General features: G+C 49.6%; 1 protein-coding gene across 1 annotated transcript in view; it reads right to left on the bottom strand.

Moving 5' to 3' along the window:
- The window catches only part of SDK1 (sidekick cell adhesion molecule 1), a 936,924-nt gene that overhangs the window by 15,094 nt on the left and 895,255 nt on the right, over nucleotides 1–26,575 (bottom strand). The window contains exons 43-46 of the mRNA XM_060260466.1: nucleotides 12,897–13,061; nucleotides 8,282–8,419; nucleotides 1,149–1,269; nucleotides 227–356 (exon numbers count right to left, since the gene is read on the bottom strand). Of these exons, the coding sequence (XP_060116449.1) occupies nucleotides 227–356; nucleotides 1,149–1,269; nucleotides 8,282–8,419; nucleotides 12,897–13,061 (554 nt within the window). The remainder of the gene's footprint in view (nucleotides 1–226; nucleotides 357–1,148; nucleotides 1,270–8,281; nucleotides 8,420–12,896; nucleotides 13,062–26,575) is intronic.

Here is a 26,575-nt window from a genome sequence, read left to right on the forward strand (position 1 = left end):
ACAAAATGGCTGCTGCAGCTTACCTTCAGTCGCATGATGAAGAGGCTTGTGCTGGGATGGTAGCTCCAGCCAGATGTGCACAGCCAATCAGAAGCCTTGCTGGAGAAAAGTCCCATTTGTCTATGCCCACTTTCTAAAAACACTTGAAGGGCATCAGAAAAGGTGCTGGTAGGCCACTGTGGTATCCACAGGCACCATGCTGGGGACTCCTGAATTAGATACCCACCTCTGATTCCGAAGCGTCCAAGGGTTTCTCGCTGAGGGCCACACTTTCCGTCAGCACCACTCCATTATACTTGTTACAAATGTCCTCGTCTGAATAGTGCAGTCCTCCAGGGCTGGGGCGGGGAGGGGATCTAGGGGCAAAGAGAAATCAAATGAGGGACGTTCCCGCTTCTTCGCTCTATCAGACGGAACGCTTGTCCCGTAATCTTTTTTTTTTTTAAGATACGGAGGAAAAAATCCCTAAGTCCTCTGAGGAATTTGCAGTTCAGCTCTTCTTTTTGTAAGACCCTTGTAAATCCCAGCAATGTGAATTAAAAAAAAATAAAAGCCCACTTGAGGGATAGGGCAGGGTATAAATAGAAAAATTAAATTAAATTAAATTAAATTACTTAGCTTCCTGAGATCTGATGAGATTAGGTGAGCCTGGGCCAACCGTAGTTTTGGTACTTTGTAAAAAAAAACTTTGCCTCCCCCCCACCCTGAAGGAACTCAGGGCAGTAGTCCTACCCATTCCCCTTCCTACCTTGGTCCAAATAACAGCTCTGTGAAATAGGTTTCAGCTGGTAGCCTGAGTGCCCCAAATAGACACCATGGGCAGTCTTTGAGCAGGGAGATTTGGGTCCCAAATAGATCCAGCGTGTCAACAGGAGTCTCCCTGCTCAAAGACTGCCCATGGTGTCTTCTAGCCTGTTGTACTTTTGTTCGGCGAGGATATTTTAATAAGCCTTCTTACGAAGTCCTCCTAAACTCGGATGGGTTAGAAACTTGAACAGACACGCACGTCAAAAGACACTAGCTGATGCCAAGATTACCACTGACCCTTTTTCAGATTCTCTGCGTGACAATGTTGTGTTGGGCTGGCTTCTAAGCGCCGAAGGCCACCTCTTCCTGCATGCGCGAGGGGGCCCCCGGCGCCTTCTTACCTCGTCCCGTTCTTCTTGGAGAAAGTGTTTTTGACATTGAGGTGTCGGCTGTTGAGCTCCAGGGCCGTAAACCCCCCATTATCCAGGGTGACAGACTCCTCCGTGTGGGAGATGTTTTTCCCTGGGGACAAACGGCGACAGAATGAGAGCAGGCAAAGGCCCTGCCCCGGCTCTGCATGGAGACAGAGAGAGAACCGCCATTTTCAGATAATCGTCCTCCTTTTATCACGAGATCCTTCTTATCCCCCCAACACACTGTGCCATGAGAAGATTGTGGCACAACCAAAGGAACAATTTTTATCAGCATTTCACAACGAATATCCACAGATAGTATCTCCCCCAACATCTCTCTCTCTCTCTCTTTTTGGTATTTGCGAGGGAAGGAGGAGAGAGGCAAGCTTGCCGGTAAGATATGGATTTCTTTATCAGGCTGTAGAGTCCACAGCAACATTTAAAGGAAACAGGATTAAGCCTTCTGATGTCTCCCCATCCCCCAGATTAGTAGCTTCATCACCCGTATGCCCTGAGAACACCAGGGGAGCTTTTAGATCGCAGTTCCAGGCTTATCCGTGTTTCCTTGCGAGCAAAGCTGCAATCGATTTCAGGGGGATTCGTTCCCAAACAAGGGGGTTTAGAATGACAATGGGGAGGCCTGACCCCCTGAGAAATAACCTCCCCTCCAAGCTCAGTGGTGGGACTCGCTACTTAAAGTGGGCACAGGATGGTAGCCAGGGCTTTTTTTGTAACAGGAACTCCTTTGCATATTAGGCCACACACCCCTGATGTAGCAAATCCTCCTGGAGTGTATAGTAGGCCCTGCACTAAGAGCTCTGTAAGCTCTTGGAGGATTGGCTACATCAGGGGTGTGTGGCCTAATATGCAAAGGAGTTCCTGCTACAAAAAAAGCCCTAAGCCAACAGTTCCCATCCTTCTTGTTATGGTGCCCTACAAGTCAAAAGATACTTGGTATGGTGACCCATCCAGGGCTGGCTTGTGGTTTTTTGGTGCCCAGGACAAACTATGACCTTGGCACCCATCTAGTTCAGGATTTCATTTTCTACAGTGGCTAACCAACAGACATTGCACCGATGGCTGCAGCTGCCCCCGTTAATGAACCCCAAGCTAGCGGCATTCTGACATGCACACATGAGGGTTACATTCCAGCCTCTGACCATCTTCTCCTTCTCCCTTAGTCCCTCGAATCCCCCCTAAGATTCTGGCTGCTTTCACAGATATGAAATAATCAGGGCTTTTTTAGTAGCAGGAACTCCTTCACCTATTCGGCCACACACCCCTGATATAGCCAATCCTCAAAGAACTTACAGGGCTCTTCTTACAGGGCCTACTGTAAGCTCTTGGAGGATTGGCTACATCAGGGGTGTGTGGTCTAATAGGCAAAGGAGCTCCCCTGGAACTGCCATGTAATAAATAGATAATTATTTGTAGCTCTTTATCTTTGAGGACTGGGCTCTTCGTACAGGGCCTACTGTTAGCTCCAGAAGGATTGGCTACATCAGGGATGTGTGGCCTAATATGAAAAGGAGTTCCTGCTTCAAAAAAAGCCCAGGAAAGAATGCTGTTTGAATGTGCTTCAGCGACCCCTTGCAAGTGGATTTTGCCATTTCACACGGCGCAGTCCAGTTGCAAAGTGCGTTGGACTACTGCAATGCCCTCTACATGGGGCTGCCCCTATACCGAACACGGAGACTTCAGGTAGTCCAGAACGCGGCGGCCAGGCTACTGGAGGGACTACCACGGTGGGAACCTGCGCGGCCTGGGCTGCGGGATCTGCATTGGCTGCCGGTTGTCTACCGTGTTCGCTATAAGGTGCTGGTCATCACCTTTAAAGCCCTATATGGCCGAGGACCTGCCTACCTAAAGGACCGCCTCTCCCCATATGTGCCCCAGAGAGCGCTGAGATCCGGTTCTCAGAACTTACTAACAATCCCTGGGCCAAGAGAAGCTAGGTTGAAGGCCACCAGGGAGCAGGCCTTCTCGGTGATAGCCCCTCGTTGGTGGAACGACCTTCCTGAGATGGTGCGAGCCCTGCGGGACCTGAACCAGTTCCGCAGGGCTTGCAAAACATTTCTTTTCCAGCTGGCTTTTGAGATAGAACTTGATTAATCCAACGAATGGACATCTAGCCATCTTGCGTACATTATGATACAGTATTTTAGCACCATTTTATATATTTTAACTATTTTAAATAATTTATTTGTGACTGATATATTTAAAACTGTTTATGTTGTTTTATGTGAATCATGGGATCCCCATGTCTGTTAGCCGCCCTGAGCCCGCCTGGCGGGGAGGGCGGGATATAAAAATAAAATATTATTATTATTATTATTATTATTATTATTATTATTATTGGACATGGATTGAAGGCACGCCATTTAGTGTGCGTGAAAGAAATCCTAAGAAATCCACTATAGTAAGCATTAGGACATGTTTTAATCAACATGCATATGCAAGGGAAGCAAAAACAACAACTAATGCATGACAGGGGAGGTACCGTTTCCAGGGTCAGATCTTGGTTTCCAAGACAGAGAGAGAGATAGCAACGGAAAGGGCAGGGACAGCCATTAGGGAGGACTGGACTGTGACCCACTTGCAGAGGCTTCGTGACTCACTTTTGGGTCTAGACCTACGGGTTGGGAAACACTGGCTTAAGGCATGTGGCCAAACGCAGTGATCTGGACGTGTCTCTGCCGCTGCTTTTGCTGTGGGGCGGAAGACGGCAAACTGAATCCCCGTGGCGTGGAAGAGAGGTACGGGGAACTGGACGGCTGTTTCAGCGCTTTTGAAGAAGGACGCCAGCAGCTAGATCAAGAGCCTGGGGAAGAGGAGGAAATTCCTCCTGGACCTGTCAAGTGGAGGAAGGCTGGCATCCGAAATCCATGGTTAAAGAACAAGGCAGGAAAATGGTGGGCCAAACTCATTTGACAGATCTTCTACCCAGCATGCAGTTTGAAGAAGAAGAAGAAGACTGCAGATTTTTACCTCGCCCTGCTCCCTGAATCAGAGACTCAGAGCGGCTCACAATCTCCTTTATCTCCCTCCCCCACAACAGACACCCTGTGAGGGGGGTGGGGCTGAGAGCTCTCCCAGCAGCTGCCCTTTCAAGGACAACTCCTGCCAGAGCTACGGCTGACCCAAGGCCATTTTTTTCCGTCTTATTTGAAGTATTTGAATCTTGCTTCCATATAACTCAAGCATTACATAACATATATCAATACATCAAATACTCTCCCCCCCCACAAACGACCAGTAATAATACCTTCTTTTATATCTGTAGCCATGAGCACACCTTTGGAGTTTAACCAAACAACACATGGGGAACCCAACACTGGAGTGCGATTCTAAACATGCTAAAGCCCCTCTGCAGGATCTGAAGCAGACTTACACCCTTCTAACGTCACTTGAGCTTAGAAGAATGTAACTCTGCCCACTGAAGTCAATGGTGATTAAAAAAAGATATAACTCTCCTTGGGACTTCACTGTGGGTCTTCATGATGGGATTTAGTCTCAAAGAGTGGGAAGGGAGCAACATGGGTTGGGGCCGTCACACTGGGCAAGGTTTCCCCCTTCACTTCCTCATCCCATGCCATGTCCCATCTGCACAAAACCAGTCTGCTCTCCTATTAGAGAGAAGAAGACAGGCACCCACATTTTGTCTGTCTTTTTCCCTTCTTGGGCAAAAACAGTCGGGAAGGGGATCAGTTTCAATGGGGAAAACGAAGGAACGGGGGGAGCAGGAAAACAAGCTTCCTCCCCCAATGCTCCAGTCCTGAAAACATAGCTCCCCCCCCCTCCAATGTGGACAGCTGCTTTTTGAAACTAAATTGCACGTCACAGCATTCCTTCATGGATCTCCGTGACTTAATCAGAAGGGACTCATCGGAGCATCCTGGACAGAATGGGAGGTTCATTATTCACAATAGTCAGCCACTAGAAGGCTCCGCATCAAGAACATGAGAAGAGCCCTGCTGGATCAGACCAGTGCAGATCCATCTAGTTTAGCATCCTGTCTCACACAGCGGCCAACCAGTTCCTCTGGAGGGCCAACAACAGGGCAGAGAGGCCGAGGACTTCATGAGAACATCAGAAGAGCCCTGCTGGATCAGACCAGTAGTCCCATCTAGTCCAGCATCCTGTCTCACACAGGGGCCAATCAGTTCCTCTGGAAGGCCAACACCAGGGCAGAGAGGCCGGGGCCTTCTTAAGAACGTCAGAAGAGCCCCGCTGGATCAGACCAGTGGTCCATCTAATCCAGCACCCTGTCTCACAGAGTGGCCAACCAGTTCCTCTGGAGGGCCAACAACAGGGCAGAGAGGCCGAGGACTTCATGAGAACATCAGAAGAGCCCTGCTGGATCAGACCAGTAGTCCCATCTAGTCCAGCATCCTATCTCACACAGGGGCCAATCAGTTCCTCTGGAAGGCCAACACCAGGGCAGAGAGGCCAGGGCCTTCTTAAGAACGTCAGAAGAGCCCTGCTGGATCAGACCAGTGGTCCATCTAATCCAGCACCCTGTCTCACAGAGTGGCCAGCCAGTTCCTCTGGAGGGCCAACAACAGGGCAGAGAGGCTGAAGCTTCCCCTACTGTTGCCTTCTGACACTGGGATTCAGAGGATTAGTGCCTCTGGTTGTGGAGGTTCCCCTCAGTCACGAAGGATAGCAGCCATTGATAAATTCCTCCTCCATGAATCTATCTAATCCCCCTTTCAAGCTGTTTATTCCTGACGACATTCCCTGGCAGCAAACTCCACGCTTTAATCCCTCTCTGGGTAAAGTGGCCTTTTCCTTTGTCCATCGTTTTGTCCATCTGGCCTGTGCAACTCTGCAGACCACCAAGACAAACAGCCGGCTGGCTGTGTGCCGTGCCTGACCGGATGCCTTGGCCTGCAGTCCAAAGCAGGAAAGATGGGAAGGAAACAAAATCTATTCGACTACTGCGGGCAATGATGAGCTGAGTCACCAAAGAGTTTAGGTGTCTGATAGGCTATCTTGTATTAGGATAAGGGATCTGAATGTGCAGGTGTCCCACAAGCGAGACCTGAACGGGCTGGTGCGTCTTAGCATTAAGACTTTTAATGTGGTGTGTTGGGTGGAAAGTCCCCCTTCCCCAACTCACCCACCTACCCGAAGAACCTTGGTCCCCTCTCAGTCTCCTGTGCGTCAGGCAGGTCTTTTACCCCCAACTTTAACTGCAATGCTGCTTTAAGGCGTGGCGGGAACGGAGCCTGGCGTGGGTCAGATCTGCTCTTTCGTGTCTGTTCTCCAGACACGCCGCACAAGAAGGGAAAGAGATTTGTCTATGCGCCACACATAGGGACCTGTAATAGCAATAGCTTGGTCAAATGCCGCGGCGCTCATACATTGCAAATCCCACAGGAATGAAAACCTGGTTTGCTAACCATTTATTAGAAGTGAATTTGTACTGGAGGGGGAAATAGCCTTTCTTTGAGGGCTGAACTGCTGACTCTTCCAAAGGAAGGCGGGCTTCTGTCTGCAGCTCCCACCTCCCGCTTTCTCATCTTAACGACACAGTTTCAGAGGCGAGGAACCAGTGCTGGCTGTATTTGCTAACTATTGATTTCCAAGAACTCCCTGGTTCTTGTCATCAAAGAGTTAATGCCTGTGTCACGGGTACCAGGAGGTTTATCCAAGCGCCAGAGAGATGGCAGCACTTGAAAAGACTCGGATGTCTCGGGAGGGAAGGGCGCAAATTTGATTCGAAAAGCTCCGGAGGCGGAGTTCAGGGTCTAAGCAATGAATATTTAAACACAACCCTTCAAGAGAGCACGAGTCCCGTCTTTTGAGCGCCGAGGCAGTGGCCGTGACGGCTTTTGTAGGCCTTCCCAAGGAGGGCTTTTGAAAAGTCCAAAGGCAAAGGATTTACAACGGGCAACGAAAGTTAGAAGTGGGCATGCCGCTCTGTGGAGAGCCACATAAGTCTGGAGCACAACCCTAAATGGCATTGCACCCAATGACCCAACGGATGTAGGAGGATGCGACTCTAGAAGCGGAGTCCTAGACGGATGCCTAGAAGGCAAAAGGGTATTTGCTTGCATGGGACTGCCCAGAATTTCATCTTGAAAGGGTTGGCGATGCAGCCAACGAGTGTTACCAGCTCTGGGTTGGGAAATACCTGGAGATTTTGAGGGTGGAGCCTGAGGAGGGCGGGGTTTGGGGGAGGGGAGGGATCTCAACAGGGTATAACGCCATAGAACCCACCTGCCCAAGCAGCCATTTTCTCCATGGATCTCTGTTGCCTGGAGATTAAAATGTGGAATTTGCTGCCAGAGGATATAGCGATGGCCACAGGAACAAACAGCTTTAAAGGGGGGTTAGACAGATTCATGGAGGAGAGGTCTATCAGTGGCTACTAGCCGTGGTGGCTGAAGGGAATCTCCACATTCAGAGGCACTAAACCTCCGAATCCCAGAGCCAGGAGGCAACATCAGAGGAAGGCCTCGACCTCTCTACCCTGTTATTGAGGAATTGGTTGGCCACTGTGTGAGACAGGATGCCAAACTAGATGGACCATCGCTCTGATCTAGCAGGGCTCTTATGTTCAGCTTGGTGCAGTGGTGAAGTGTGCGGACTCTTATCTGGGAGAACCGGGTTTGATTCCCCACTCCTCCACTGGCACCTGCTGGAATGGCCTTGGGTTAGCCATAGCTCTCACAGAATTGTCTTTGAAAGGGCAGCTGCTGTGAGAGTCTCTCAGCCCCACCCACCTCGCAGGGTGTCTGTTGTGGGGGAAGAAGATAAAGGACATTGTGAGCTGCTCTGAGACTGAGATTTAGATATAAATCCAATCATCGGTGGGATATAAATCCAATCACCTTCTTCTTCTTATGCAAAGAATTGTAATAGCAAGGGACTCCCAGCACCACCAGCAACCACACGCAAGCTCTTTTTCCTGTACCAAAGACCATGTGGGATAAAGCTCATTTCAACACATCACAGCTCACTACAACTTCTGCACATGCAAATGACTAGGGCCTTAACACTGAAAAGTCGAGACCGACTGATAACGTTGTGCAGTATTCGGAAGGAAGAAAGAGCAAATCCCAGAGCTTGTCGTCTCTGGCTGCCGGAGGTCCATGTCCCCCGAATAAACTCACCCATGTTGCAGTTTTTATACTTCTTGGCCTGGCTGTACAGGAGGAGCGTGAAAACGACCAGCAGGAGGAAGATGAGGAGGCAAAGGGCTATGACCAGCAGAAACCACCATTCTTCGTAGAAAGGAGAATCCAGCTGAGCTGTAACAAGGGAGGGAAAAGGGAGGCAGGAAAGAAGAAGAAGAAGAAGATATTGGATTTATATCCCGCCCTCCACTCCGAAGAGTCTCAGAGTGGCTCACAATCTCCTTTATCTTCTCCCCCCACAACAGACACCCTGTGAGGTGGGTGGGGCTGAGAGGGCTCTCACAACAGCTGCCCTTTCAAGGACAACCTCTGCCAGAGCTATGGCTGACCCAAGGCCATTCCAGCAGGTGCAAGTGGAGGAGTGGGGAAAGGGTTCATTTTGGGAACAAACATGTCCCAGCTGTTTCCGCCCAACATTTCCCGCAGAAAACCATTTTTGTTTTGGAGGTAGAGGAAGAGGGGCGAGCAAAGGCATTCATGAGACTGGTCAAAAGATCTCATTCCATATGGACAATGGTTTGAGTCCAGTGGCACCTTTATGACCAACAAAGTTTTATCCTGGGCGTAAGCTTTCATGTGCAAGCATGCATACAGAAGTTTATACCCAGGATAAAACTTTATCGGTCTTAAAGGTGCCACTGGACTCAAATGTTCTATTGCTTCAGACCCACCTGAACCCAAAAGAACAGTTAGACTGATTCCCCACTAGCCTCGTCCCGGTCTCACGCTCCTCTTCTCTGCGGGGCTTCCGTCGGATTTTGCACAGGCAGCTGCGAGGCCGCAACTTGTTCTGCCTCTTTCCTGTGGCAAGCAAAAGGCTCTGAAAACCAGTCGAAGCTTGCCACAGGAAAGAGGCGGAATGAGTTGCAGCCTTGCAGCAGATTGTGCGAAATCAGACGGAAGCCCCGCAGAGAAGAGGATCGGGAGACCAGGACGAGGCTAGTGGGGAACTGGTCTTAGATTCGAGTTCAGTAGCACCTTAGAGACCAAACAAAACTTTCAGAGTATGAGCTTTTGAAAACCAACGCTCACATCATCAGATACAAGCAGGAATGGAGCTCTCGGAGACTTTATACATCCCAGTTGGAAGACGGAAGGGATGTTGTAAAAAAGGAACTCAGAATGCGAGGTCCCATGCGTGTTGTAATCAACTAGTTGACAGCAGAAGGGAAAAGTCTGGGGGCAGAAAATTAGCATCTGTAGTGGGATAAGAATCTAGTGTCCCTATCCAGTTTGGCTCACAATATCATCTTTTTTTCCCCTTCCAAGGCACAGGGCAAGGGAAGCCTGCTGTGTCAAAGAGGAGCCACAAACATCCTGCCATATGGGCAGAAGGAATGGGCAGTGAAAGTGACGGCTGCTTTCTCTTAGGACTTGCCTGCCACCTCCAAATTAGGACTTGGCCATCCCTCTGCAGATGTGAACTCTGCAACATTTCAGCGGCCTTTTCCCAGGGCCCGCTTCCCCCACTGTGCCCACCCCCCACTCATGCCCTTCTTCTGTTCCACCCACCTACATGCCTCCCACATGCTTGTGCACCCTTCTCCTGTCTGCTCACAAGTCTCCCCACCACCCGGAGCATCAGGCAGCTTGCCACAGGGAGTGTAGGAGGTACAGTGCTGCCGAATGGGCAGGGAGTGCACATGAACACACATGAAGCTGCCTTCTACCGAATCAGACTCTTGGCCCATCAAAGTCAGTACAGTCTACTCAGAATCACAGTGATTCTTTAGAAGAAGAAGATATTGGATTTATATCCCGCCCTCCACTCCGAAGAGTCTCAGAGCGGCTCACAATCTCCTTTACCTTCCTCCCCCACAGCAGACACCCTGTGAGGTAGATGAAGATATTGGATTTATATCCTGCCCTCCACTCCGAAGAGTCTCAGAGCGGCTCACAATCTCCTTTCCCTTCCTCCCCCACAACAAACACTCTGTGAGGTGGGTGGGGCTGGAGAGGGCTCTCACAGCAGCTTCCCTTTCAAGGACAACCTCTGCCAGAGCTATGGCTGACCCAAGGCCATTCCAGCAGCTGCAAGTGGAGGAGTGGGGAATCAAACCCGGTTCTCCCAGATAAGAGTCCGCACACTTAACCACTACACCAAACTGGCTCTCCAAGCGCCTTTAGGGCCTTTCACATCACCTATTGCCTGGTACTTTTAACCGGTAATGCCAGGGATTAAGCCTGGGACCTTCTTCATGCTGAGCAGATGCTCTGCCAGAGAGCCACAGCCCCTCCCAGAAGCCCTGGGCCTTCCCCACCTTAGCGCCTGCTGACACTGGCCCTGTTACAAGCAAGTGCAGAGAAGAGCGCATGCCTGTCACTCGCACAAACTGTAACGCCTGAATCTACCCGAGAAGGTTCCCAACTGTTTGCTGTAAACCCAGCTAAAACCAAAGACTCATCAAAACCTCCATGGCAAAGCTGGGCCTTGGAAGCCACCGATCTTCCCGAGAGGCACTTAATTAATTACCAGCTGACAGAGAGAGGGGGGTCATTCGGAGCGGCAGGAGCCTGCAGGTCTTGGCACCCCGTTCCCTGCTGCTTCCAACAGAAAACGGCCAATTTGAAGCGAGCATCAGACCGTCAGAAAGAAGTGGATTAAATAGATGCGCTCAGGCCAGGAACAAATAAACGAGCAATTTATTTACGAGAAACCGCGGGTACCCCCGTGAGGCGACGGCTGTCAGCTTTGGTTGAAACCGCGGGAAGGAAGGAAGACCCCGGCTCTTCTCTGAAATTTGAGCTGCCCTCCAATTTTCCAAGGCCGGCAAGGCCAGGGCAGAGCGGGAACCCGACAAGAACTGTGGCGCTGACGGCATTTTTGTTTCCCCTTTTGACGACGTTCCTGGTAAATTGTGTGTCTCGCACCAGGAGCAAGGGAAGGGAAAAATTGAAATAGCAGAGCGCTGCCGGGCCCTTGGAATGCTTTGACATCCCCCTCAGGTGCCAAGCTTTTGAACCATGAAGATTTCTGTAAAATTATTTCCCCCCCTTCTGCTGAGACAGCAAAAAACAATCTGAGAAATGCCTCCCTGAAGCGACTCGGAAGAGTCTGGGGAGGCGAGATTTGAGTGGTGCGTTTCACAAGGCGATAGAGTTCTGGTGTCAGCAATGAGCCACCTACGACTGGTATCTTTGGTGAACTGTGTAGACCCTCCCCCCAAAAAACGCCTCCCAGAGAGATGGCCTTCTAGATTCTGGGTTAGAGGTCAAATCACCTTTCGTTGACTGTGCTAGCTGTGCCTCTCCTGGTTAGGAAAGCTCTAGCCATAATACTCCTCTCAGAAATACTGCTGCAATCCTCTTTCTGTGGGGTGTCTATAGTGAGTTCTGGGAAACAGCAACTGGAAGGCACTACCTAGCAGGAACCTGTTCCTCTGATTTTGCTTTCAGTACCTTAAGGATCTGGGGTTGATGCAGCTGAAGCAAGACCTCTTCTGATACCCTGAAGAAGCTCTGGATGGACAGGAGAAGAGAAAGGAGCAGCAAGAAGCTCCTTCTTTTCTCTTAGAGTGTCTGATCACTTGGCAGAGACAAATGGCAAGGGGCTGGCACTGGGGCTTTTCCTGGAACCCGCCAAGTGTTTTTAGGGCTGATTCTGCCACTAGGCAAACTGTCTTTAGGCCTAGGGTGCCAACCTTCTGGGGGTGCTGAATTGGGTACCACCCCATGTGACTCCAAAAGCTCCGTGGAGCAGAGTGTTAAAAGCTGCAGTACTGCAGTCCTAAACTCTGCTCATGTCCTGAGTTCGATGCCCAGCGGAAACTGGGTTTTCAGGTAGCCGACTCAAGGTTGACTCAGCCTTCCATCCTTCCGAGGTCAGTCAAATGAGTCCTCAGCTTGCTCGGGGGAAAGTGTAGATGACTGGGGAAGGTAATGGCAAACCACCCCGTAAAAATCTTGTGAAAGCAACGTCAGCCCAGAGTCGGAAACGACTGGTGCTTGCACAGGGGACCTTTCCTTTCCCTTTCCATGTGACTCAGTGACATCAGAGCAGGGGTGGGGAGCACTAGAAGAAGCAAGGCTGACCCAAAACCATTCCAGCAGGTGCAAGTGGAGGAGTGGGGAAGCAAACCCGATTCTCCCAGATAAGAGTCCGCACACTTCACCACTACACCAAATTGGGTGCCAGACAGTCTAGGGCCGGCCCTGGAAACAAACACCATTAGTCCTTAAGGCACTGCTGTATTTCTGTTTTGATTTGGCTGCCGAAGACTGACGTGGCTGCCCTCACTCTGGAATCTAGTTCATACAGTTTGAGAAACTTGAATTCAGCCTCTTGCAATGACAGAAGCCCCTAACGGTTAACAGCAGCCCGGGTTAGGGACAGGTGTTGGTAAAATCCGGCAATGGGGGAGATTGGTAATTTAGCTTGCCAGGGAAACTTCTGGAGGGGCTGATGCCTTGGTGAGCTGCTGGTAGACGGGATCGCCTGTGCCAAGCAGCCCCTGTGTGGAAATGGAACCGCCAACTTCCAGAGTCACATTTACTGCCGAGCTGACCCTGAGCTGCCGCACCGAGCTGACCCTACCTGCCCTGCGGGGGCCGCTTGCATCAGCTCCTAACTTCCCAGTCCACCCCTACCTACCTGATACAGCCACAGAAGGAATGCTGGGTTCTCCGTAGCCAAACTCGTTCACGGCCACCACTCGGAATTCGTAGCTCACTCCCTGTTTCAGCTTGTCGAGGCCGACCGAGTAGGAGGTGGCGCTGCGAGGGATGTCCTTGGCGAACAGGTCCCACAGTCCTTCGTCTAGGGAAACAGCGAGAAAAGGAGGTTAGCTTGGCTCCCAAAATCTCTTTCTTGGAAACAAGAGCATGTTTACCCATCAGATATTCTGAGTCCTGTTAACTACAGCTGATTGGAATGCACACAGTAGGCATCCCATATGCAGCCATTCAACCAGTGAATATCTGCTTCTGCACGAGGAAGTGTTTCATGTTTGTGTTCTCTTGTCCCTAGCAGGAGGGTCTACCGAACGTTCATTGTTTGAGGCTCTTGGCATCATGGGACTGAATTCCTGCTAAATCTGCACTGCTTATAGGGTTGCCAGCCTCTAGTTGGTAGCTGGTGATCTCCCGCTATTATAACTGATCTCCAGGTGACAGATATAAGTTCACTTGCAGAAAACAACTTCTGTGGAAGGTAGACACTATGGCATTATACCCTGCTGGAATCCCTTCCCTCTCAAAACCCCTTCCTCTTCACACGAGAGGCAGTTTGGTATAGTGGTTAAGTGTGTAGACTCTTATCTGACAGAACCAGGTTTGATTCCCCACTCCTCCACTAGAATGCTAGAATGGCCTTGGGTTAGCCATAGCTATTGCAGGAGTTTTCTTGAAAGGGCAGCTACTGTGAGAGCCCTCTCAGCCCCATCCACCTCATGGGGTGTCTGTTGGGGTGGGGAAAGGAGATAAAGGAGATTGTAAGCCGCTCTGAGTCTCTGATTCAGAGAGAAGAGTGGGGTATAAATCTTCAGTCTTCTTCTTCTTCTTTGTCTTCTTCCGGCTCCACCTCCAAAATCTCTGGGTATTTCCCATACTAGCTCAGTAGTAACAGAGGAAGGGACCAGTCTTCCAAAGCATGAAGGGCTCGGTTGGTAGCTTGAAATGCGAACACCGAATATTCATAATCAGCGAATGCTCAGAGATTCTATTCCTTTAGCTTAAAATACCTTCCCCCCCGCTGCAAATTTTGGGGTGGGCATCTTGTTTCTGCAGTGAGTTTGCCTGCTGTTAAATGACCCCTGCAGCCCCTCTGGTTTGTGATCCTTTAGTTGTGCCACCAGTCAATTCTAGCAGTGTGATTTATTTAGTGCCACATGCCTCACATCGATCGCAGGAGCAGACGATTCCCGTGTTGCCCATTTGCTGATCAAGGCAATTGGCAGCTTCTCTGAGCGTTGCCGGCTAGAAACTTCATTGCCTGAGCCGAGTTAGAGGAATACATTTTTTAAAGATCCAGACCAGCACATTATGTGGTAGCAGAGATTAGACTATAATAGGACACCACGGTTTATATGTTGGGATATATGTTTATAATAAATATAAAACATGCGCTAAATCATGGAGGTTGGGGGGGGGGGGCGGTTTCTTTGCAATTTTTTTCCATGATGTAATAAAGGAGCCTCCAGTTTTATTTACTCGAAAGAGACAGAATAGCTGAATGGAGGGAGCTGGGAGTACATGAAAACAAATAAAGCCTTCGTTGTTTTCTACAAGGTTTCCTTGTAATAGATGCGACCCACTGGTGTTAGTCAATATGGAGGAGAATTACAATTTAGAGCTTACAGCGGCTTCTCAAGAAAACTCTCACAGCCCTCCTCAATGAGAAACTATCATTGGCCGATTACATTAGTTAAGAGTATGTAAATTCCCAGTTTGCAAAACTGGGCTTTCCAACCAGTGATACCAGATAACGCTTGGCCAATGTGGGGCCTGTGGGAGCCAATGTGCCCACTGACTCCTTAAACTGTGCCTGCCAAGTGCTTTTAGAAAGTGGGCAGGGCCAGGCAGGGCTTTTGACCAGCAAGGATTCTGATTGGCCGCTGGAGATTTGATTGGCTGTGCAGATTTTTTAAAAAAACATTGCTTTGGCAGCAGCTGCCACAACACAAGGATCTTCCCTGTATGAATGAAGGTAAGCTGAAGCAGCCTTTGTGTGGCTAGCTTCACCTCTTGCAGTAGCCGCTTTGTGGCTACAATAGGGCTGCTAGCCCACTGTGGGAGTGGGGGAATCCCTGTTTTCACAGGCTTTTGTCCACCTCTGGCCACCTGGTCAGTGGGGAGAAATCCCGCTCCCAACTGACCTTTTTGGGCCTACTTCCGGTTTCAGGCCAAATTCCTGTTGGGGCGATGCTCTGGTTTTTGAGCCAAACTCTATGGGTTGAAATCAAATTTAATATCAAAAGAGAAGCCATGGTGTAATATAAGGTCAAAGCCAAAAGGAACCGTTCCTGTGTGCTATACTCAATGAACTACTCCCTGTAAAATTATAAACCATTCACTGGCATCTTAAAGATTGCACATATCCAAATTCATAGATCAACTTTCTATGATATGCAATGATTTCAGCATAGATTTCAATCACAAGGATATGAAGGATATCGCATTTTCCATTTTACACGACCAAGTGCACAAACGCTTAGCAAATTCCGTGTAAAGATAATGATGCCCAGAAGCCCACACAATCCAGACGAAAACCCCAGAATTTTTTCCCTTTGTTTTGAATAATGTCTGCTACCAATGGACTGCGCTTGACCATGTTCGTCAAAAATTAATTCAAAGGACGCCAAATGAAGAACTACCAGCGTAGTAATTTTTCTGCTATCTTTTACTTACGTTCTCATTCATATGCCTGTTTATTTCAGTATCAATTCTAATTCAAATACCAGGAGTAGGCCCAAAAATGCCCAACATCACTTCCAGTCTCTCCGAATGACGTCGGGAGACACCTGCTGGCCAGGTAAGTCGACCTGGGAACTCTAGACTGCACCCACCATGCTGTGCCAAAAATTCCAAAGGTGCTCACAGGCTCATAAAAAAAGCTGGGGACCCTTGCACTAAATGCTAGCCCTCTCTGTGAGAGCCAGTTTGGTGTAGTGGTTAAGTCCGTGGCCTCTTATCTGGGAGAACCGGGTTTGATTCCCCACTCCTCCACTTGCACCTGCTGGAATGGCCTTGGGTCAGCCATAGCTCTGGCAGAGGTTGTCCTTGAAAGGGCAGCTGCTGTGAAAGCTCTATCAGCCCCACCCACCTCACAGGGTGTTTGTTACGGGGAAAGGAGATAAAGGAGATTGTAAGCTGCTCTGAGTCTCTGATTCAGAGAGAAGGGCTGGGTATAAATCTGCAGTCTTCTTCTTCTTCCATGCTTTGCAGTGGAGACCCCCCCCTCTACACTACATGCCTATTCTCATAGATCTTTCTTTCTCTCAGCCTTTTGGGGTGGGTGGGGGAAAACACTCTGCTTCTTGTATGAGTATTTAGAGTGGACTCCTGCAGAGGTTCTCCCTCCTTGATGTTGGAAGCCTTTGCCCTCCACAAGCCGGAGTAGGAGGAATGTGCTCGTGGAGTCACCTTAGCCCTCACTGTGGGTGGCTTTTCATCCACTACACCCCCCCACCCTATTTTCAGACCTTAATTCAAACCAGGATTTATCCCCTGAGCCTGTTTTTAAGATGAGGAGCTTAGCAGAGATCTTAGGAAGCAATAATAAAGAAGCGAAAAAGGCTTCTAAGACGGGGTGAAATCCAGGAACGATGACAGGGCAGTGACTGGATGTTTTGCTGGTGATGCTGGCACAGAATTTGGGACCAAACCTGGCAGAATCTGGATTTGACTACAAGACTATAGTTGGGGACATTGTTTTTGAATGGACTATGGTCTCTTGCCCTGCAAAACTCTAGGTTTGAGCAGGGATTTTTCAACATGGGAGTGCTATTTTAAAATTGTACCACCACTCTTAATAATCTAAAATGGTATAGCGGTCTCTTCCACATTTAGACTTTGCCAGCTCAACTGGGAACTTGATTAACACAATGCAAGAAGAAAGGGAGGAGAAGGACAAGATGATTGGATTTATACCTTGCCTTTCACTTGGAGTCTTAGAGCACTTTACAGTCTCCTCCCCTTCCTCCACCGACAACAGATACCTTGTGAGGGTGGCGCTGAGAGAGTTCTGAGAGAAGAGTGAGTGACCCAAGGTCACTCCAGCAGCTGCATGTGGAGGAGTGGGGAATCAAACCTGGTTCTCCCAGATTAGAGACCGTGAATTTAACCACTACACCAAACTGGGTCATGGGGCTACCACCCTCTTATGCTGGGTGAGCTCGACAGATTTTTGGTTACGGTGAAAGGGCATCAGAAGGATACAAGTTAGCTTATCACATGCTTAAAACCACATATGGAAATGCCATTGGGATAATAAGGTGTCTTCGAGCAGTGATACTCAGTAGCTTGGGAGATACCTGTGACTCCTTAGCATGCCACCCACTTGGCTACCAGTGAGATGACATCACTTCCAATGTGACTCAGAAGCAACGGCATGACACCAGGATGGCACTCTAGCACTCTCCCCAGTGCTTTATGGGGAAACCATAGCGTTTCAAAACCCATGCTAGAGTTTTGTCTCGGGGGGATGCTGTCACTTCCTGATCACACCGGAAGTGACATCATTCCACAGTGACAGCGTCACCACAAAGCCCATCTGGCCAGGCTGTTTCTTCCCCCCAACTAGTAGAATGGTGGTGGGCAGTGACCAAAATTGTTGGGAGTTTGCCCACCATAAGTGGGCACATGCTCCATGTTTCAAGCGCTTCCATCAGTGGGGGTTGTAGATGGCACGTGGTTTCCACCTTGAAAAAGCTGCTTTTGGAGGAACATGGAAGCTGCAAGCCTAGCTGTGAATGGAAGTAAAAGTGGCTCTTTTAAGTTGATGGGAACACTTTCTCTATGAAGAAAGGTTAATAAAGGACTCTTTAGCTTGGAGAAATGACAATTGAGGGCTGCCATTATAGAGATTTACAACATTATGCATGGGAAAGAGAAGGTAAAGAAAGAAGTACTTATCTCCTTTTCTCACAATACAAGAACTCATGGGCACTCCATGAAATGGAGAACAGATAAAAGGAAGCACTTCTTCACCCAAAGAGTCATTAGTGCATGGAATTCACTGCTGCAGGAAGCGGTGGTGGCTACAAGCAAAGGCAGCATCAAGAGGGGACTGGATAAAGATCTGGAGCAGAGGTCCATCAGTGGCTATTAACCACAAGGTATAGATGGAACTCTCTGCCTGGGGCAGGGATGCTCTGTTTTCTCAGTGCTTGGGAAACCCACAGTGGGAGGGCTCCTGGAGCTCTGGCCCTACTGGTGGACCTCCTAATGGCCCCTGGGTTTTGGCCACCGTGTGAGACGGTTTGTTGGACTGGATGGGCTACTGGCCTGATCCAAAATGGCTTCTCTTATGTTCTTATGAATTGCAAAGATGACTCTCCATAAGCCATGGTGTGAGTACACTGTCTCTTCTCTGACAACCTGGATAATCTTTGCCCCTGGGATGTTTGTTAAAGAGACTTTTGTTTGTGAGGCTTGCTGGGTGAACCATTCTAGCATTTATTCTTGCCCTGACGGAGAAGACGCCAACAATAATGCTTTCCATACATAACAGCCATCGAAATGGCTTCCCTTCTCTGAAAATGTTTGTTCAAACTTTAAAAAAAAAAGTGTTCCAAGATGGGAATTGCCTTAATAGGATTTCCCCCCAAAAGCGATGCTTCAGTTGGCAGCTAGCAGAGATCCCTCAGCACGCAACGGCAGTGCTTCTCACCCTTGTGCTCGCATGCAAAAAACTAATGAATCGGTCGTCAGTGCAGGGAGAAGGAAAGTTTGCTATGCGAAATTGCACACTGTTCCCTGCAACAGAGGCATAGTTACTCCCCATCAATTCTTGGTTAATGTACTGTGAGCTGCAGCCCAGCTGGCTGGGGGAAGGGGGTTAGGAGAGGATTGATCTCAATTGCCTTTTTTTTTTTTTTTTGCTTCAGAAACATCTGTCCCTTGCCTTCCTATTGCCTTGACTGGGCGTGTGGTTTTGGGGGAGGAAAACGTGGAAAATATCAACCCTAAAAGGGAAAATTGCTTCCTGGAAAGGAAAAGAAAAAAAAAAAGACGACAGCCTAGGGAGCATCTTGTTATTATGAACGCTTCGCCGCTTCCTAACTCATCCTCACTTCCTGTTGACAGGGGACCGGGGAGAACGACTACTGTGTATTTGTCTAACTGCTTGAAGCCTTCTTTCCGGGTTCTGGCTTGGATATTTGCATCACTGCAGAAGGTAGTAACTGGTCCTTCCGGGCAGTGCCTCCATCCCAGCTCCACAGCACTCCTGGTTGATTCACGTTTGCCTTTTATCCCTCTGAGGCGCACGGCCGGCACAGGGAGCTGCAGGTGTTTGAGCAGATGCGGCCCTGGAGCAAAAATGTGCGATTTCAAAGGCAATTAATCAGGTGCTCTGGGCCGAATCAAACTATCAGTCAACGGACGCAGCCTCCTAAGCCCTGATGGCCCAGGCCGGCAGCAATCGCCCTCCACCACGTCAGCACAGGGCTACGTGTCAGTGAAGCCACCTGATATCTCTGAACCCCGCCACGAGTGATTCGCCACATAAAGAACTGTGTGGTAACATTTCTGCCCTAATCGCGCACCAGTCAAAGAGGGTCGCCGAGAAGCTAAAGGTTTCTCCTGCCTGCCGGGGCCTGACAAGAACCAAATTAAAATGTTAATTTATTTTTAAGGCGAAAACGTGGAGGTTTTGGCACGGGCCTAACAAAAGGAGGAGGAAGCGAAGGCCAGGACTGACAAACTGTCAACGGCGCTGCCTGTCTTCCAAAGGACGGGAGAAAGGAAGGAAACCTTCTCATGGCAGGGATGGTCCAGGCAGCCACAGCCTTTGCTTTGAATTTAATGACTTTTGCTGGTTTGTTTCCATGTCTGGGGTGGAATATATGGAAACTATAGAAATGCTACTCAGAAGAGCAGAAAAGGAAGGGTGGGAGCCAGAGAAAATGCACTCCTTGCAGAGGCAAAGAAAGACCACCGAAGGGAAGAAGAGGAGGAGGAGATATAATTTATACCCCACCCTTCACTTGGAATCTCAGAGTGGCTCACAATCTCCTTCCCTTCCTCTCCCCACAGCAGACGCCCTGAGGTAGGTGGGGCTGAAAGAACTCTCCGATAACTGCTCTTGAATAGAACAGCTCTGAGAGAACTTGTTGCTGACCCAAGGTCACACCAGCAGGTGCATATGGAGGAGTGGGGGATCAAACTCAGTTTCCCCCAGATAAGTGTCTCCACACTTCACCACTACACCTTACTGACCTCATCCTCCTGAAAATGCCAGGATGCTCAGAGGAATTGAAGTTCTTTGGAGCACACAGTTTTGGTTTGCCGCTACCAGCATGCTCAGGGCATAACGTCTAGATGTAGGCGGAAAGCTGGAAGTTACTCTGGACTAGGGTTGCCAAGCCTCTCCTGGCAACTGGGTGGGGGGATGGGACGGGACTTACTAGGAGCAGCAGAAAGGCCCATGTCTATGTCACTGCCCACATGACCTGGAATTGATGTCATCGCATCCGGGACATCAAGGAGAGACTCTGATATTTGAGCAAAAACTCTATGGTAAATTTGGATTCTACCGCAGAGTTTTCGCCTGAATACCAGAGCATAACTGTAACATCCTGAATGTGATAATGTCACTTCCGGGTCATGTGGGCAGTGACATAGACATATTGCTGCATGTCGGATGGGTCTCCCTCTTTTAGGGTTGCCAAGAACAATTTAAGAAATATCTGGGGACTTTGGGGGTGGAGCCAGGAGACTTTGGGGGTGGAGCCAGGAGACATTAGGGGTGGAGCCAAGATCAAGGCTGTGACAAGCATAATTGAACTCCAAAGGGAGTTCTGGTAGGGTTGCCAAGTCCAATTAAAGAAAAATCTGGGGACTTTGGGGGCAGAGCCAGGAGACATTGGGAGTGGAGCCAGGAACAAGGATGTGACAAGCATAATTGAACTCCAAGGGAGTTCTGGCCATCACATTTAAAGGGACAGCTCACCTTTTTAAATGCCTTTCTTCCATAGGAAATAATTAAGGATAGGGGCACCATCTTTTGGGGCTCATAGAATTGGACCCTCTGGTCCAATCGTTTTGAAACTTGGGGGGTAATTTGGGGAGAGGCACTAGATGCTATACTAAAAATTTGGTGCCTCTACCTCAAAAAATAGCCCCCCCAGAGCCCCCAATACCCACGGATCAATTCCCTATTATTCCTTATGGGAATTGTTCTCCATAGGGAATAATAGAGTGCCTAGTAGACATTTCCCTCCCCCCCACGCTTTCTAAAGGGGGGGGAGGGCCTCCATACCACGGAATCCCCCCTCCCTGCCCCCTCCACCCCCACCCCCCCGCTTCCTGATTTCTGGAGATCGGGGGATGAAGCTGTGAACCCAGAAGTCTCCCGCCAAAGCGGGGGGTGGGGGGTGGGGTTGGGAAGCCTAAGTTCTGGCCATCACATTTAAAGGGACAGCACACCTTTTCAATGCCTTCCTTCCATAGGAAATAATGAAGGATAGGGGCACCTTCTTTTGGGGCTCATAGAATTGGACCCCTTGGTCCAATCGTTTTGAAACTTGGGGGATATTTTGGGAAGAGGCACTAGATGCTATACTGAAAATCTGGTGCCTCTACCTCAAAAAATAGCCCCCCCCCAGAGCCCCAGATACCCACGGATCAATTCTCCATTATTTTCTATGGGAATAAATCTCTATAGGGAATAATAGAGTTCCCAGCAGACATTTCCTTCCCCTCCCCCCGCTTTCTGATGATCCTGAAGCGGGGGGAGGGTCTCCAGACCGGGGGATCGCCTGCCCCCACCTGGGGATTGGCAACCCTACCCTCTTCCGGGGGGCAAGTTCCCCTCCTGCCAGCCCGCTGTTCAGCAACGGGGAGGTGAGGCCTAACAACAGGGACCCGGCAGCCCTACTCTGGCTATTTATCTGCCACATTTTTATCTCACCCTTCTTTCCAAAGACTCAGGGAGGCATACATGGGTCTCACCTCCACTCTTTTGCCTCTACAACAACCCTGTAAGGTAGGTGACATTGAGAGAGAGCGACTAGCCCTAAGAAGCGTCACAGTAAACTTTCAGCCAGGATCTCCCAAAGGCCCAGTCTGGTCATCTAATGTAGCGATCCCCAAATGTGGATAGACTTTAAGAGAGACTGAAACTTTATGAAAAGCTAGGAACGTTTTCTGGACAGGAAGCTCAGTGTGGTAGAAGCGCCCTTCATCGGAAGAAGTTACGATAGTACCATATACGGAAGCCTTCCTAGGGTTGGAAGGGAATCACAACACGTGAGAAACAGCAAGGCTTTTTTGTAGCAGGAGCTCCTTTGAATATTAGGCTTCACACCTCTGATGTAGCCAATCTTCTTACAGGGCCTACTGTAAGCTCCTGGAGGACTGGCTACATCAGGGGTGTGTGGCCTAATATGCAAAGGAGTTCCTGCTGCAAAAAAAGCCCTGGGAACAGTCGTTTGCATCGGAACCAATAGCTGTTTAAAAAGGAACTTGATGGTTCTGTGAAAGATACTCCTATGATTGATGTAGCTCATACTGGGCGCCCTCCCGGTATTTCATGGCTGAAAAACATGTACATTTAGGGCTATAGTTATCAGCTCTGGGTTGGAAAAATCTTGGAAGTTTGGGGGCGGAGCCTCAGGAGGATGGGGTTGGGGGAGGGGAGGGACTTCAGTAGGCTATAAGGCCACGCATTCCACCTCCCCAAGTGGTCGTTTTCTCCAGGCGAACTGATCTCAGTAACCTGTCGGTCAGTTGCAATCCCAGGAGATCTCCAGTCACCACCTGGAAGTTGGCAGCCCTTCCTAAGGAGTGGGTTTCCTGAGCATGTGAGGATGGCTTTGATCTTATGAAGGTTTCAGAAGCTTGGTAAACCTGGTGCACTTTTGTCAGCTCCTTAGTTCAGGTCGTGGCCCGCCTGCTTCTTCCTGCCTCTATTTTTGGGAGATCCATTTTTAATTTGATGTAAGCTGCTTTGCGCTCCCCGTCGATTGGGACAAAAGAGGGATATAAATATTTCAAACCAGTAAGACTTATTTTCAATCCATTCGTCTGGCTACGTCGTGTCCTTTAAACTACCGGTGTGGATACTCTGCAGCTGGGCTTGCTAAAATTCAGAATGAAACAAATGGGTAGAGCTAAAAAGATGTTTAAAACCCCCACAGAAAAACGTCTAAGAACTGAGAAACACGACGGAGTAGTCTGAAAGGAGGAGGCAAGGCAGATGGAATGCCTATTTCACAGAGCATTTGCAATTCCAGGTCTGAGAGGTACAACAGGAGTGGGGAGAGAGGGGGAGAGGGAGGGGAGGGAGAATACGGTGTTTAATGCTTAGGTAATGAGGCCTGTAATAGGTGACAGCTGAGATGCGAAACCCTAAGGTAATAATAAGTTGTTTAAATATTGACAAAGTGCTAACTCTTTCCGGGTGCCTATTAAGATGCCTCGGTTGCAGTAAACAGACTCACTAAGTTCCCACCTCCCTGGCTCCCGACGCAGAGTCCGCCATGCTGCTCGGGGGTCAGCGACCCTTTTGAAGGTCGCCGGCAGCAGCTCCACATCATCGCAGTCCCACGGCCAAATGCGCCGTGCGTAATCTCCAGCACTGGGTGAGACAATGACTCAGGAGAAGCGAATTAGCCTCTTCTCTTCTGAGCTCCAAATCCGGAGAGCAAAATCCTTCCAACGGGCAGGAGAAATAATGCCTAGCGAGGCACGGGGTGTTTTTAACGAAGCCGAAGGCGTGTGCGAAATAAGCCAGCGTCCCAATTACCACCCCTTGCCCGCATTGCATTTCACGCTTTCTGCAGATTCCGCCCCAACAGAGAAGAGGGGTCTTGGCACACAAATGGCCTCGTTGGTTTATTGCGGCGGCATGAATAGGATTAAAATAATCTGCGGTGGAATTGAATGACTCGGTAGTTAGATCCAGCAATGGCAAGGGTCTGGCTTCTGCCATTTGTTCGTAGGGAGTCTAAGGCAGCCCATAGCTCCCTTGGAGGAGCCCTCTGAACTGTCCCTGGTCCCTCTCCAGCCCCACCCACCTCACAGGGTGTCTGTTGTGGGGGAGGAAGGTAAAGGAGATTGTGAGCCGCTCTGAGACTCTTTGGAGTGGAGGGTGGGATATGAATCCAATATCTTCATCTACCTCACAGGGTGTCTGTTGTGGGGGAGGAAGGTAAAGGAGATTGTGAGCCGCTCTGAGACTCTTCAGAGTGGAGGGCGGGATATAAATCCAATATCTTCATCTACCTCACAGGGTGTCTGTTGTGGGAGGGGGGGAGGGAAAGGAGATTGTGAGCCGCTCTGAGACTCTTTGGAGTGGAGGGCGGGATATAAATCCAATATCTTCATCTACCTCACAGGGTGTCTGTTGTGGGGGAGGAAGGGAAAGGAGATTGTGAGCCGCTCTGAGACTCTTTGGAGTGGAGGGTGGGATATGAATCCAATATCTTCATCTACCTCACAGGGTGTCTGTTGTGGGGGAGGAAGGGAAAGGAGATTGTGAGCTGCTCTGAGACTCTTTGGAGTGGAGGGTGGGATATGAATCCAATATCTTCATCTACCTCACAGGGTGTCTGTTGTGGGGGAGGAAGGGAAAGGAGATTGTGAGCCGCTCTGACACTCTTCGGAGTGGAGGGTGGGATATGAATCCAATATCTTCATCTACCTCACAGGGTGTCTGTTGTGGGGGAGGAAGGTAAAGGAGATTGTGAGCTGCTCTGAGACTCTTTGGAGTGGAGGGCGGGATATAAATCCAATATCTTCTTCTTCTTCGTCGTCGTCCACTGCATATTGTTGCGTGCAGCAAGAAAAAGTGAGACAACAAGGGACATGGAATAGCAGCGCCCTGATGGGGCATCCCCACAGATATTTTGCTCCCCTTGACTTTGTTTTTTTGGAGCATCCACAGGACACAACCCTCCACTGGTTTGACACGGTTTCCTCTGATCTTTCTAAAATCTGCTTTGCTGCCATCTTTCCCAACAGATCGCAGTCCAAGCAGGTTTGCACATTGTGCGGATGGAAGGTGGCACATTTTTAAATCTCTCTCCCCCATCGGCACCATTTTAGAGAAGAGAAGAGACTGGATTTATACTTTACTACCTGAAGGAGTCTCAGAGCAGCTTACAATCTCCTTTCTCTTCCCCTCCCCACAACAGACACCCTGTGAGGTAGGTGGAGCTGAGAGAGCTCTGACAGAAACCGCTCTTGAGAGGAACAACTCTGCGAGAAGTTGTGTCTGACTCAAGGTCACATCAGCTGGTGCATGTGGAAGAGTATGTGAGGAATCAAAATCAGTTCTCTCAGACAAGAGTCCATGCACTCAACCACTACACCAAGCTGGCTCTCAAACACTGCTGTGGCCACCATTTTGTCTGTGGCACCACTTGAAGGCTTGAAAAACAAACAAACAACAGTTGTTATAGTGTCACAACGTTATAGCGACTGCTGGTTTTCAGAAAAAGCTGGCAGAATGTTTGCCAGTGGTGCGGAAGAGGGTGGATGGCAGCTGCAAGAGGATGATCAAGGGAAGTATGGAGAAGACTTCCATGTTGACGCTTCATTGCCCCTGAACTCCCAAGGCCAACAAATCCCCAACCAGTGGTGATCTTAGTGAACCTGAGGCCCTGGACAGGATAGGACCCCAGAATCACTGCCCCTCCCCAGGGCCAAGCAAGGAGTGTCCCTCCTTCTGACCCAGGTAGGAAGGAGCTGCCAGCACAAGCCAACTGCCTGGAGTCCCAGATGGAACAGGCTAAGCCTGGTCTACTTTCCCTCCCTCCTTGAGACGAAGCTGTGGGGGGTCAGGGCTCCTCTCAGTGTGGGACCTGAGGCAGCTGCCCCATTACCCATTGGCTAGGATTGTCCCTGCCCACAACACAGAATCTTCATCATAGAGGTGCAGCCCATGATGATTGGCTGAAATTAGGGGCTGCTCAGCATGATTTAGGAGCCCTGCGGTACAGAGGGGTAAGCTGCAGTCCAAGCTCTGCTCATGACCTGAGTTCGATCCCAGCAGAAGCTGGGTTCAGGTAGCCGGCTCGAAGCTGACTCACCCTTCCATCCTTCCGAGGTCGGTGAAGTGAGTACCCAGCTTGCTGGGGGGAAAGTGTAGATGAGTGGGGAAGGCAAACCACCCTGAAACAAAAAGTCTGCCATCTCATGGGATCACCCCATGGGTCAGTAACAACTTGGTGCTTGCACAGGGGATTATCTTTACACTGTACAGGTTTGGACATTAACCTGTTTGATCCTCCCCTTTTCTGTACGGCTCAACTTTTTGACTCTGGTGGTAAAGCCAGGGACGGCTGAGAGCATTTCGGTTTCTAGGGCAGAGAGTTCAAATGGCAGTCTCTCACTTATGAAGGAACGACGTAACACATAATGATAAACTTGGGGCTCAGTCCACTGTGGGTTCTCCTCCACTGGTCTCATTAGAATGAAGTGGAGCCAGCTGAGAGCTCGCTATTTTGAACAGGTGTGCTCAGCGAAGCTTCTTGAGAGATTTCACCCCATGAGTCACGGCTGTCTCCTTCTCTGCAGCCCTGAATGGCGTCCAGAATATGTGCCTCTCTTTGGACACACATGCCAAATAGTGCAGTTTCAGTCCATTTCAGTGACTGTTTGCAAGTG

The sequence above is a fragment of the Heteronotia binoei genome, chromosome 20 (assembly GCF_032191835.1).
Source record: "Heteronotia binoei isolate CCM8104 ecotype False Entrance Well chromosome 20, APGP_CSIRO_Hbin_v1, whole genome shotgun sequence".
Lineage (NCBI taxonomy): Eukaryota > Metazoa > Chordata > Lepidosauria > Squamata > Gekkonidae > Heteronotia > Heteronotia binoei.